This window comes from Fundulus heteroclitus, chromosome 7, assembly GCF_011125445.2.
Source record: "Fundulus heteroclitus isolate FHET01 chromosome 7, MU-UCD_Fhet_4.1, whole genome shotgun sequence".
Lineage (NCBI taxonomy): Eukaryota > Metazoa > Chordata > Actinopteri > Cyprinodontiformes > Fundulidae > Fundulus > Fundulus heteroclitus.
The window spans coordinates 13631593-13645048 of NC_046367.1; the positions used below are offsets into that span (position 1 = coordinate 13631593).

At 41.0% G+C, this 13456-nt stretch overlaps 1 protein-coding gene across 11 annotated transcripts in view; it reads right to left on the reverse strand.

Moving 5' to 3' along the window:
- Window positions 1-1081: 1081 nt before the first annotated feature.
- The window catches only part of map4k4 (mitogen-activated protein kinase kinase kinase kinase 4), a 126819-nt gene continuing 114444 nt past the window's right edge, over window positions 1082-13456 (reverse strand). For all 11 annotated transcript variants that reach the window (XM_036138966.1, XM_036138969.1, XM_021319458.2 and 8 more), the window contains 6 exons: window positions 11990-12124; window positions 7384-7484; window positions 7026-7175; window positions 6740-6899; window positions 6430-6569; window positions 1082-2632 (listed from right to left, as the gene is read on the reverse strand). In XM_036138966.1, coding sequence (XP_035994859.1) covers window positions 2549-2632; window positions 6430-6569; window positions 6740-6899; window positions 7026-7175; window positions 7384-7484; window positions 11990-12124 — 770 coding nt within the window. In that variant the 3' untranslated portion in view covers window positions 1082-2548. The remainder of the gene's footprint in view (window positions 2633-6429; window positions 6570-6739; window positions 6900-7025; window positions 7176-7383; window positions 7485-11989; window positions 12125-13456) is intronic.

Sequence of the window (13456 nt, forward strand, 5' to 3'; positions counted from 1 at the left end):
AGGCAACAGCGCTACCCACTGCGCCACTGTGCAGCCCTGTTAATCATGCCTTACAGCTAATGAATGCCCAGAACCCAGCTTCTCAGTGACTCTGAATATTGAATAAGATTAATGAAAAAAGGGATTTAAAAAACACAAAAATGTTATGCTACAGTCTACACAGTCATGACGCAGACTCCTGGTTATACAGTTAACACCATCCAGACGGACGAGTAAGCCAAAAACTTAGGAGAAGCTAACTTTTCACAAGGAGCTGTATGCAAAAATATTAACGGTAAGTTAGAGTGGAAAGAAAAGTCTGATGGGATAAAAAAGTGCACATGCAACAGGGATAACTGCAGCCTTGAGATGGTTGTGTGGACTTATGTATCCAGGAATCTGAGTTACAGCCGCAGCATTTCTGGTTGTAAGTCACTCCTGAAGCAGAGACAGAAGTGTCCTACCTGGGCCAATGAGAAAGGGACTGAACTGTTGCTCAGTGGTCCATAATCCTTTTTTCAAATGAAGTTAGATTTTGCATTCAATTTGGAAACAAAGGTCTCAGAGTATGGCGGAGGAGTAGAGAGGCACAGAATCCAATCTGCTGGAGGTCCAGTAAGACGTTTCCACAGTCCGTGATGTTCTGGGGGGGGGCGGCCACGTTATCTCCTGGCTAATTTTAGCTTTTCATTAGCAGCAAGCCACAATCATCCAAATCAACAGACATACAAAACTGCGTCATGAATTACGGAAATGGATGAACTTTTTGATAACATTCTAATTTATTGAGACTCGTCTGTACAGAAAGAAAAAAAAAAACGTATGTTTTTGTCAAAACAAAGACAAGCGTGAGGGAAAAAAGAAGCTCTGCTCCGTGTCGCCCGATCGGAGACACTTCATCACAGTAATACTGAAGTCCAAAGTGTTAGTTTTGAAGCAAAGTTTTAGTCCTCGGGTTAAAGCAAGCTGGACTCTCAGGATGCCAGAAGACGCTCCTCAGCGCTGACACACTGGGGACGGCGGGGATGGGGGTGGGGAGGGGGGATGGGGGGGCTGGAGTGTTGCCACGGCTGCAGAAAAGGAAAGTATGTCCACACCTGACGCAGAGGCTCTGCTGGTGCAGCTTTTATTCACTTTAACTTGAAATTGAACACCTAGAATCGACCACTTGTGACAAAGATACGAAGCGAAACATCATCTCATGCCTTGGACCACCACACAGTAAGAAGTCTCTCTACATTCTGGACACTTAGTGCATTGAGTACATACAAATAATAAGAGATGGAAGATGAACTGAGCCGAAAGAAGGAAAAATGGAAGTAGGAAGTCCGCCTCCTGCACCTGAAACACACTCGCTGAACCATGCGTTTGCCTCTCTGCCATGGGATTTCAATCCGCCCGACAACATCGAACTCTCCCACCACACACACACACACACGCGTACACATGCTAAACACTCTTCTGAAGCGTCAGTCCATGGATGCCTTCTTCTCTCGCGGAATAGCTTTTCACAGCACGTCAAGTTTCTCACGGGGGAGTTCAGGCTGTCCCAGTCGACAGATGAGAGTTGCTTTGATTTGATTTGTAAGACCACACCCACGCCGCTTTCTTCACGTACGCCTCGCAAAAGGAGGAAGCGAGCGAGTAGTGGCCTGCGGCTGAATGTGCGTGAATGGAAAATAAAAGCTTAAAGACACGTTTAACTCCGCTCTGTTACACCTCCTCTATGAGAATTCATAAAATACTAATTTGAAATCCATCCGCCTGATCGGTCCTTTCTCTCTCTCGCCATCATCCCGGTTACTTTAAAGCACGTCCCACACGCCCCCCTGTTGAACACCAGGTCTCGCCCACCTGCTTTCGCGGATCCAGGGTTTCGCAGCTTACCCCCGGATGGATCACCCCCTAACGCGGCACGTCGGCCGTATCCGGCCCGAACCCTACTTTTATTTACAGCGCCGTAGCATAAATAAGACAAACTCTGACCTTGAACTCAGAGGGTGGAAAAGCTCCCTTACAAGAGGCAGGCTGGCAGAAAACAGAAGCAGTAGAAGTGATAGTAGCGTTTGCAAATACTCCTAGTTAAGAGACATCGATGTTACTGACCAAGTCGGGAGCACGGAAACGAAGCAGAAGTTCAACATCGATCCCATTGTAACATGACAAGCACCAAGACAGTTGAGAGGAAAACGCGACGTTGTCTGTCCTGTTTTCTTGAATTCACAGTTGGTTCTTTTCTACCTCCTTTTAACGTGTAAGCTATTGATTTACTTCGGTGAGCAAGTCGTATCTTCCGGTATTTCTGAGAGGCAGCGACTGTTTCGGGTAGTCGCTGCGTCGCGGGGGTTGAGCCCCCGGGACGAAGGCCGAGCTCCAGAGGCTGAAGCTGTCGCTGTCGTTGACCGCTCTGACGGGCCAGTCGGCTGTCGTGTTTGTCGCTCTTTTCGTTGTCCGAGGATTGACAGAAACATCAGAGGTGGGTTCTGAGATCCAGTGTTAGCGAAGGTGGGGGGACGATGCGAAGGATGAGGAGAAGGAGGAGAAAAAAAGGAGGGCAGGCCGTGGACCTCTACCAGCTGAGAAGGTTGCTTCGGCCCAGAGTCATGAAGTAGACCTGGCTGGAGCCTCCGGGCCGGACAGAGGCGAAGAACACCTGGAGGAAACAGACACGGGTGGGGAATTTTAAGGAACATCTTATCTCATAATTACCAGTTTAAAATCATTACGAATCAACCTGAAAGGTGCCGTATACTCAAATCAGAAATACTTTAATAATCCCAGAGGGAAATTAGTGCTGAACAATACCTGCACAATGTTAACCTACTAATACTGTGGTGAGCAGAAAGTCTTGTGGCTTCCTGCAGAGAACTTGCTGAGTGAATGAATGCTCATGTGGAGAGGGAGATGAAAGGAAAGCAGGCGTAGACATGGAGAGCTGTTTTACAGTTCAGAGAGTTTTTCATAAAAAAAACTTTAGGAGTTGTGTTTTGTTTGTATTTGCTTTACGTTTTTTTCGGAATATGAGACGGGTTAGATAATCAGAGCGAGAAGCACCAGACCGATTAAAGGAGAAATGAGTGAAGTTTCATTATTTTAGATGGACAGAACCAAAAATCAGTTTTCTTTCTTTTAGATGGAATGTGGTATGACGTCACATCATCTCTCTGTGTCTATGTAAAGCCTCGTTTACATAGCCAAGCCGGCCACGCATGCATATTTGACCCGCCACAGCCAAACTATGAACAAGTCGGCAGAGCACAAACCGGGGAAGACGTGAAAAACCTTCAATTTGTGAGAAAATTGTGATTTCCTTTTACTGCGAAATGTGCTAGTTGAAGTTATGAAGTGACCCCCTCGATACTTTAAATTACCATTTCAAAGGTTTTAAAATGGTAAACTTTGTGTTTAAAAAAACAGAATGAGCAATTAAAAAGCATCAATATCATTGTGCATGATGCAACTTGCACACACAAAAACACGCAGATATTAAATACTTTTACCAATTTCTTTAAACAGTTTAAGTTTTTTACTTAGTTTTTTTGTTTGTATGAGTGTGTGACTTTGCGTTACCATTAAATTTAGTGTTGTAATGTGTTGGACAGTTGAAGATGTTTGTTCAATGCACAGATCTAACACAAATATTGTAATGCAGAGCTGTAAATTATCTTTAGTTGAACAAAATAGTGCTGTGAGTTGATTTAGACCCTCTATTGACAGGCGTTGAAGATGTGGGAGGTGTTTCTGCAAGGTGTGCAAAGTAATTCAAATCAACAGCTTCTGTTAACATCCCTCTGGCTTGGAGTGATTCTAAAGAAACTTTGAGGCTTGCGTTCTCCCTAATCTTCTTTGTAGCATACCAACATTCAAAATGTCATATTTTTTTCATTTTATTTGATTTCCACAAGTTTGATTTTGTTGGAAAGCTCAGAGTCCACTTTTTCTGAATCTGTAAATGCCTCCAAACGGCCCTGGGGAGACTTGTTCATGGTTTTGCTGTGACCGGTCACATATACGCACAATTTAACGTTGCAGTGACATTGAGACCTGGAATCCTAATGTCCAGACAAAATGTTGTCTGAGCTAGTCCTGGATGTCTATAGTTTATACTCCATTTTTAATAGATCTTAAATTGTAACTAGAGAGACTCTTCATACAAAGTCAAAGTATTCCTGAGTATTATTCTCTGCCTCACGTTTTTATTACAATATTAATGCCATCCACATTGAGTAAACTGGATATTTTCCAGTGTCTCAGTAATAAAAGCATATCAAACCACTATCCACTTTTCCTGTAGCATAGGCCAAGGTCAGCGATGACTGTCCCCAACTTTTCTAATAATTATGAGATATTTTCTCATGAGTTCCTGATCTCATAATTACATAATCTTTTCTTGTAATATTGAGATTAGAATTTCCCATCTATGACATATTTCTCATATATATAACATCTCATTTGATAATCATGTTATCTGAGTTATGACTTCTTTTCTCATAATTAGTACACCCTGATCTCGTAATAATTAGAAATAATTTCCCACAGGTCAAGTGGTAACAAGCTTTTCTATCCTTTCCTGTGTAGACTGCCATAACTTAGGGTGCAAAGAGGAAAAACCTTCAAACAAAAAAACATGTAATCTATAATCTTAACTGGGTTTTAGGACAAACGGGAAGTAAGTAAAAGAAGAGAGAAGAGAAACTTGGGCAATTTACTTACATGCTCAGCTGAGCCACAGATTGAATGATTAGAAAATAATTTCAGTTTCACAGTATACATGTCTGATGCTCTGCAGAATGTGTTGAATATGAGTATTAGAATGGGATTCATTAATCCCCAGCGTTTTCTCATATAGCAGGTTGAAATCTGGAATCAAATTTGAATTCATCAGCAGAACATTTTGGAGGTGTTTTGGTGCAACTCTGGAATGTCCTGCAGTCACAGCAAAGAAAATGTGGTGTAATGGGGACTCAGTACTCATAACTTATCACAGCCGAATTCAGACCGCTTTAACTTTCTTGGATTTTGTCACTTTATGACCACAAACTTCGGTGTATCTTATTGGGATTCCGCGTGATAGATCAAAGTAGCTCATTATGGTGACACAGGAAGCAGATAACACATGATCTTCAATGTCTTTACAAATAATAGCTTCAAAAAAAGGGTTGGGGATTTGCATTCAGTCCTTTTTACTCTGACACCTGCCTAAGTAAAACCCACCTGTGTGTAATCTGATCTCAGTATAAACCCAGCTGTTCTGTAAAGATCTCAGAGGCTTGCTGGAGAACGTTAGTGAACAAACTGCATGATGAAGAACAGGGAACTCAGCATATGAGTCAGGGAGAATGCTGGGAAGAATTTAATAATCTGAAAATGTAAAGAGGATGGCACAGCTGCAAAGGTGACAATCTGTAGGGGCTGCAGGAAGTGGATGAATCAAAGAAGGGGCCAACAGGCCCATGGTAACTCTGGAGGAGCATATTTGTTGTGCACTGCACACCTTTATGGAAGCGTGACAAGAACAGAGTCATAAGTTCAGTCTGCAGCTAGAGGCCATGTAGGGAAACCCAGCAAACGTGAAGGAAATTGATCTTTCCGGATGAGACCAATGTAAACCATTCTGGTCTTCCACGATAAAAGCTGTGTTAGCAAAACACTAACGAAACAACAATGAGTACACCGTTCCCATGGCGAAACATGGCGGCCAGATCTGATGGGAAGATGGATGAAGCTAATTATAGCACAAACCTGTTTGATGCTCTGCTTCCAGCAGAACAATAACCCTAAACTTACAGCCAGAGAGTTAATGTCATGATCAAGATCATCGCATAGAGAAGGACCCAGTTACAGTCCAGATGTCAAAACAATGGAAGATTTGTAGTGAGACCTGAAAACTGAAGTTCACAGAGACTTTCAAGGCTAAATAGTGAATTTCAGATCTTTATTTGGTAAACCAAAGGGAAACCATTTATCACTTTCCTTTAAATTCCCAATGAAAGGCTACTCAGTTTCTCTCCATCATAAAACCTCAACAAAATACATTGAAGTTTGATTAAAGGTGAACCAGATTAGAGGACAGTGATATTTTTGCAAGGCACTGAGGTCCTCTGGTTACACACTGAACCTCTTTTAACCTGTCAAGGTTTCTTTCATCATTAATATATATATATATATATATATATATATATATATATATATATATATATATATATATATATATACACACACACACATACATATATATATATATATATATATATATATATATATATATATATATATATATATATATATATATATATATATATATATATATATATATATATATATATATACATACACACACACACACGCTTTAAATCACCAACCGACTTAAAGCTCAAACAAGAAGTCAAAATCTCAAACAACAAAACTATGAAGTCTTACTTAATACAGTCGTCATCATGGAGTTCTCACCTTATCATTTCTTTCACAGAGGAACTTGAGTCTCTGGGCTCTCTTATGCATAAAGACTCCGTCCAAATGACCAGTCTCCACTGAGCGGATCTCTATGGCCTTCTCCCCCCAACCCATGATCTGGTTGGAGCGAATGTAGGCTGAGGAGAGGTCGACAAGGTAACAGGCTAGTGTTACTAGACGGAAACATGTGTAGGGTCCAGTTAAAAACAAAGTTTTAAAAGCAGATTAAACATGACTTAAAATTTATGCAGGTAGATAAAAAGGTTGAAGGGTGCACATAAATGCTTGTTTGCTGTGAGCGACTCACCCACTGAGGTGGGCATCTCCCCCCACTGCAGCACCACGTCCTTGGTGATGCGGCCGTAGGTGTTGACGTAAACGCCCTCGTCCTCGTAGCACACCAGCAGCTCGATGCCATCGGTGTTAGGGAGAATGATGATGGCGTGAGACTGGATATTGTTCTGAATCTAAAGACAGATCATTTAGAAAATGTGTGTGTTAGAAAAACGAAACACTGGTCCGACAAACTTTATAATCTGCGTGCATTCAGGAGCCAAACAAGTGCAGAGTTCGCCATGTCTGGGAAGCCTTACGTGGGTCGGCAGGTAGATGTCATAGACTGCCCCGGAGTCGACGTCCACAGCGTGGAAGCCTGAGCAGGAGCCATAGATGACCTTTAACCTTTGCCCCTCCTCCACAGTCAGGTCGACCAGCAGGGGCTTGTGCACCAGGTCACCAAAAGACTGTTGAATGCAGACCAACAAACATCTGTTCAGTTTTTTACAGCGAAACATTTTGCCACAGCAGAGGGGATCAATTATGCTCTTGTAGTTGTAATTCACAAAAAAAAAAAAAAAAAGAATACATACAATACTTTATACAAAATAAACCCTAAACCTTAACAAACTAGTTGCTCAGCTGTTAGTTACAGGTACTTCATCAGCTCTCTACCTTGAAGGCCATGAACTTGTGGTAGGGTTTGGGTGCCCAGGCATAGACTTCCACAGAGTTCTTCAGAGCCAGAACCAAGAACTTGATCCTCTCGTATTTTACTGGGGAAATAAATTGTTTAAATGAAACATTATAAAGACACAAAAGAAGAAAACCAACGTGAAAGCTTTTTTGGTCGGGTCAGATTCCTAATCTCTAAGACAAGTGGATTTATTGTTCTGATAAGAAGCTGACAACAACGTGGAAACGAAATATTGACGGAAAATGTGATCAATTTAGGGGAGCGGTGGCCTAGTGGTTAGAGCAGTGCGCTTGCGCTCTGAGAAGGTTGCAAGTACCCGGTTCAATCCCCACAGCCTGCACTCTGGGTCCCTGAGCAAGACCCTTAACCCCAGATTGCTCCCCAGGCGCCACACAGTGGCAGCCCACTGCTCCCCAAGGGTGATGGGTAAAGATGCAGAAGGGAATTTCTCCATTGTGAGATCAATAAAGTTCAATTATTATTATTATTTCCTGGATGGACTGATCATACAACATACTGTACATCTTCAATGCAAATTTTTTGTCGCCGTTAACAAGCTTGAGGTTTAATTCTGGCTGGATACTCTGGCTCTTCCTGGCAGAATGATGGGAAATTTTACAACTGCTGTAGTCTGGATATGTGTCTGGAACATTATCCAGTTTTCAACCATCTGAGCCAAACGATCATCTTTACAGGGGGAAAATTGGTTTTATGGTTCACTAATAACTAGTATGAACCTTCTGATGCGGGAACACAGGTACCACTGTCAGCCTTTAAGCAAGAATAACAGTGACATGAGCTTAGAGGGGCCTTTCTGAGATAAAACATCTACTGTAAAATCAACACCTTCAAGCATGGACGTAACGAACGGGGTGTACGGGTTGGACATGCCCCCCCCCCCCCCTTTCCAATCTGTGCCTTAAGCAGACTCTGCCTTGGATCACAGATGAGAGCTGAGCAGCGCTTCATGGTGTGTGGCCGCGCACGCGTGTCAGCAAACCAGCAAAAGCCAGGAAACTTTTAACAGTTTTTTTTTTTCCAAAAAAAAAAAACACGTAAGTTTAGTAATACTGTTGCATGCATGATGCAGATAATGTTAGCTAAATGATGATTCGGTAATGCATGCCAGTATATCATGTTAAGCTAGTTAACAAGAATACGCTATTGTTACCCGTCTTACATCCCTCACTACTTAGCTCATCATGGCGAGACTAAACACAACCATATTTAATTCCTGTACAGAACATGTGCTCATTGTGGCTTTCCACATAAAAAAGAACAAAAACAAACATATTTATTGCCACAATAGCAGAGTCAGGGAGGGCAGAAGCGGTGGATGATGATGCTGGGTCTTCACAGGTAAGGAGAGGTACAACATGCTGAGTACAATATATCTATCTGCAAGGAGAAACCAGGCCGCTATCAGGAGAGGGTTTTCACAGATATTTCAGAGTAATTCTCATTCACACTCTAAAATGTTTTTATTCTGTATTAGGTAGCCAAAGCAGAAGGCCATGTGAGAGCTTGCAGACAGTGACAGAGCAGGAGATGGAGCTTTGATTTATTTGCAAAATATTTATTTTCAGATGTTATTTGACATCAACATTATTTGCATTTTTAACGAAAGCAGGAATATGACCTGCTACCTTTCTTGATCTTGATAATTTTGCACATCTGGATTTTAGTATTGTCACTTTCTATGTTCATGCTCATAAATTAAATTATGCGGCTTATTACCGTTACCTTGTCACTCCCATTCCATATCGTGTGATAAGTTTGTGCCATGTTCAATTACTAATTTATGTACAATTCCTATAAGCAAATAATTACAATAATATGCCGATAGGAAGTTATTTTTTTTTACCAAACATCTCATGTTCAGTGTTTGGCCCCTTATGATCTGGATACTTGCCATGCAGAGGTCAGAGGGTCATTGTGTCGACTCAACCAGAGTTTGGCAGCTAAAACTTTAGAATTTGTTAGTTTAAAGAACTAAAGTCGGTCCCCCAGTGCTGTACTGAGACTGTTAGTGATTATGTGGTTCCTTAGCCGCCAAGTAGAGGTGCAATTGAGAGTGAGAGGCTAATAAATCAGTCAATAGACCTCTGAAAAAATATGTCCCCCTCACTTCTGAGATGATGGTTACGCCCTTGTCTTCAAGCATCACTGAAGTTTACAAGTGGCCACATGAACACAACAAATGTGTTGCTAGATAAAGATTGAGATTCAGCCACAGTAACAATAACTTGGTATGTTTGGGGTCAGGTTGAGGCTTTTAAACATAAGGATGTTGTACCAGCTTTCAAACATTGTTGCAGCAGTATGATAATGAGGGGTTGATTCACTCTCACCTGTACCAGTACATGACAAATACTGTAGGTATTAATTAATAAAAGACTTAAGTCAAATCCTTTAGTTTCACCACAAACCAACCGCTAGATGGTTTAATCTTGGACACAACTGGAAGCTCCAACAGGACATTGATAGTAAAAAGTCCAAAGTTAATATAACATCCATGTCTATGACAGGTGTACATAAACTTCTGACGAGAGCTGTATGTTTGAAATGAAGACGCCGTAACTGCAGGAATCAGCACTGGGCACTTCTGTCCATCAAACCATACTGTAAGGGAAGAGATGCCATTTACCTCATTCATGAGTTACACTTAGCTGTATGTACAGTATATTCTGCGTAGAAAACCCAAAGGCACAATCCCAAAGGTATTTGTGGGAGTGCAAACTTGAGTTTGCATGTCCTAACTCTGAAACTAGGCACTAATGCTCCAGATAAAGTTGCTCCGATCATATAAAATCTCTGCACTGATGCAGCTCTCCCACATTTAAACTGGGTGCAATGCAAATGTTTATGGGAAAGTCCACTAAATAAGCTTTGTATTCTCAACCCCAGTGCTGTTTGAGTTTTTTTTAGATTGCATTATAAAGGAAGTCTGCTGAACATTGATGGCAATTATGGCACAGTAGAAAAAGAGAGAATAAACCAACTGGCGGTTACGCGGGCTTTGCAAAAGAAAAAAAAAGAGACGGCAAAAGATGCCCCTGAAGGTGGAACTGTTCTTCATATACAGTGATGGCGAATATTTTTTGAAATAATTCCTATAACCAAAAAATATTTCTAATATGTCTAAATGAATCATGCTATTTGACGATTTTAAATGTTCAAGAATCAAGACAATGTTACAACAAGATACCTGTGGAGGAATGTCAAAATGGCCAATATAGGTCAGATAAGATTCACTGAGCCATTTCCTGCACTGAGGGTAAGACGATGTACAATGAGGAGGCGAGAGAACGCACAGAACAGCACGCCGCCAATATCCATGTCTCCTTGAACACTTTCCTTGTGTGCGTGTGGCCGAGGAGACGACCGCTGGGACTTGACCCAAAAATTGGTGCAACATGCTCCTTTCTGGTCCTGGTAGGGGTGTTTGTGTTGCCGTGTATTTGGTGTAATCTGCTTTGTGAATTCAGGAAGTTGCAGGTTTAAAACGGGCATAAGAAAATTAGGTGAATACACTGCTTTAGGAACTCTCTCTTATGATGCATTAATGTGTCCCAATCGCAGCATTCAAACTTTAAATAGAACATGAGGTTAATTCAGTCCATTTATTCCCAAACGTAGCCGATGTTGCAGGGGCATTTGTGTAATTGTGTGATATGAACAATTTATTTTTGCAAAAGACAAGATTCCTACCTTTAAGACTTTCAACAATACAAACAGTTATATTTTACTTATCAGGACAAACAATAACTGTCTTTGACTGGAGCCCAGAAACGTTTAACAAACCATTTAGGAGGAAGAAATTAAGCCTCAGCGGCCACTTTACAGGGTTGTGCATTTGGTTGTGACATATTCATTAAGGAGTCCCCTTCTTTCCACATGCTTTAGTTCAGGAAGTAAATTAATATGCATCAAGCCAAATCTTTGATAGGAAATGGATTTGTCGATTGACGGCTCCAGTAAAGAGAGTGGAGTTTCCAACAGGAAGTGCTAAGTGGCACCAAAATCACCATGGGCATTCTGAATTTTAGACAGGACTGAGTGGCTACAAGCCTTCCTGGTTGCCAGTGAAGTAAAATTTCTTAATCAAGGGCTTTCCTTCTGTTATGTCTGGGTGACATGCTTGTCTCGGACACATGAACCCACTCTGTATCATCGCATGAGTTTATAAAGCTGGAGTACCCCGTTTGAATCCACAGGTATTCCAATCAATGTCAGATGAGACAATATTTCATAAGGCAGGGATGGGGGTGAAATGTTGCAAATATGCGGTCAGTGTCTTAGATCAGGGTAAATATATTAGTTGCACCATAGCAAGTCAATATACTACACACAATTTAGGAATTTTAACTTAATCGTGCCCCTAAAAATGTGGAACCAAGGCTAAGGCGTGCGTGCAATAAAAGTGAGTAGACTAAATAGCATCCCCTACACACACTGACAAAGCCCTTAATGTAACTCCTGCTACATCAGAAAATAGCTTTGACTGAAACTAAGCCACAAAAAAAGAGCACCATACAGATCAAACTCCTAATAATCCCTAAGATCTCAAATAATCTCACGTACCAACTTTGTAGTGAACACAGCCTTCCAAATCGCCTACGGTGGTCCAACCCTGTTTCTTCTCCACCTCAGGGTCATTGTGAAGGATCTTGTTCCTCAGCCAGGACAGGTAGTACACACGCAGCTTGTTCTTTTTACCTGGCATAGAGCAAAAAAAATTGAGAGGAGAAGCAACAGATTTCTATTACTTTAATTCAATTCAATTCAATTTTATTTATATAACGGCAGTTCACGACATATGTCATCTCAAGGCACAATGCAAAGTTAATTCAATCAAATGATCCTGACAGATTGGTTAAAATGTGTGAAAGGAGGAAAGGAAATCCAGCAGACTGCAAGTCAAACTATTTTTTGCATTTCATCCTATCTCTTCCTTTTTCTTAATTTGAGCTCAATGTTTGCTTCATCTAAGCTGTGGAATTAAAGCACAGCTTACATAAATTATATTGATTTGTCGTAGTCCTTAAAAAGTGCAAAAATCTGAATATGCAGGACAAACCTCAAAGAAAAACAGAAAGTGGTATTAGCCAGTAACTGATCAGTGCATTGCTAATATTAGATATTTACAGACGTGCTATGCATTCATCCTGTGTTTGCCAATAGTAGATCCAGAGATGTTATAGTTTAGGGCAGGAAGAAAAAAAAACATTCAACAGTGGCATTAAAATATTTGGCAATTGTAAAATTGTTGCTATTAGAGCTGCAAAATATAATGAATCACAGTTGCCATCACAATATCAATGTCTGCAAAACTGTATCTGCAAGAGACTACTTTGATGCAATATTTAGTTGACTACATATTTGAAAGTGCCGTGCATTAAACTCCTGCTGACCAATAAGGTGTTTGGCAACTTTCACTGTTCACAACCATTATGACCTGATCTGGGTTTCTTCTGAATGCAGACCTCAAGAAAGTTACAGACTGCAGGTAAGATATGAACCTTTTAATTTTAACCTTTTAACAGAGTCACCTTTGGAAAATTACCAACTATCCATTTATAAGAAGATTAGCAGCTCTATAACCACAGATAACAGGACTGACAGGAAGCACCAGGGTTTAATGAGCTGATGTGACAAAGACATTTCCTGGTTTACAGGTTGGATGGTCCAGACGCTGGTATTTCATTAAATAACTGGGATCATGTTAAAGGCAACAAGTTGAAAAAACACAAATGTCGCACACGAATGGGAGGAGAGAAAAAAACCCAACCATTAGGACTTCCCAGGGTTTTTTTTTTCTTTTAGAGACATAATGTCTTCTCAGGTAAGAAAGTTAGAACTATTATATTGGTATATTATATAGAAATATTATTTGAAATAATGTTTTATATTGAGTCAATGGCCATTTTTTTTGGGGGGGGAAACATAGCTACCATTTTAGTTGGTCAGTAACGGAAGGGGCAGACTGGCACCTTTCCTGGTGCTCCTTATGGTGGCCTGGTTCGTTGGCCCGGTCCAGTTTGCTCAGCG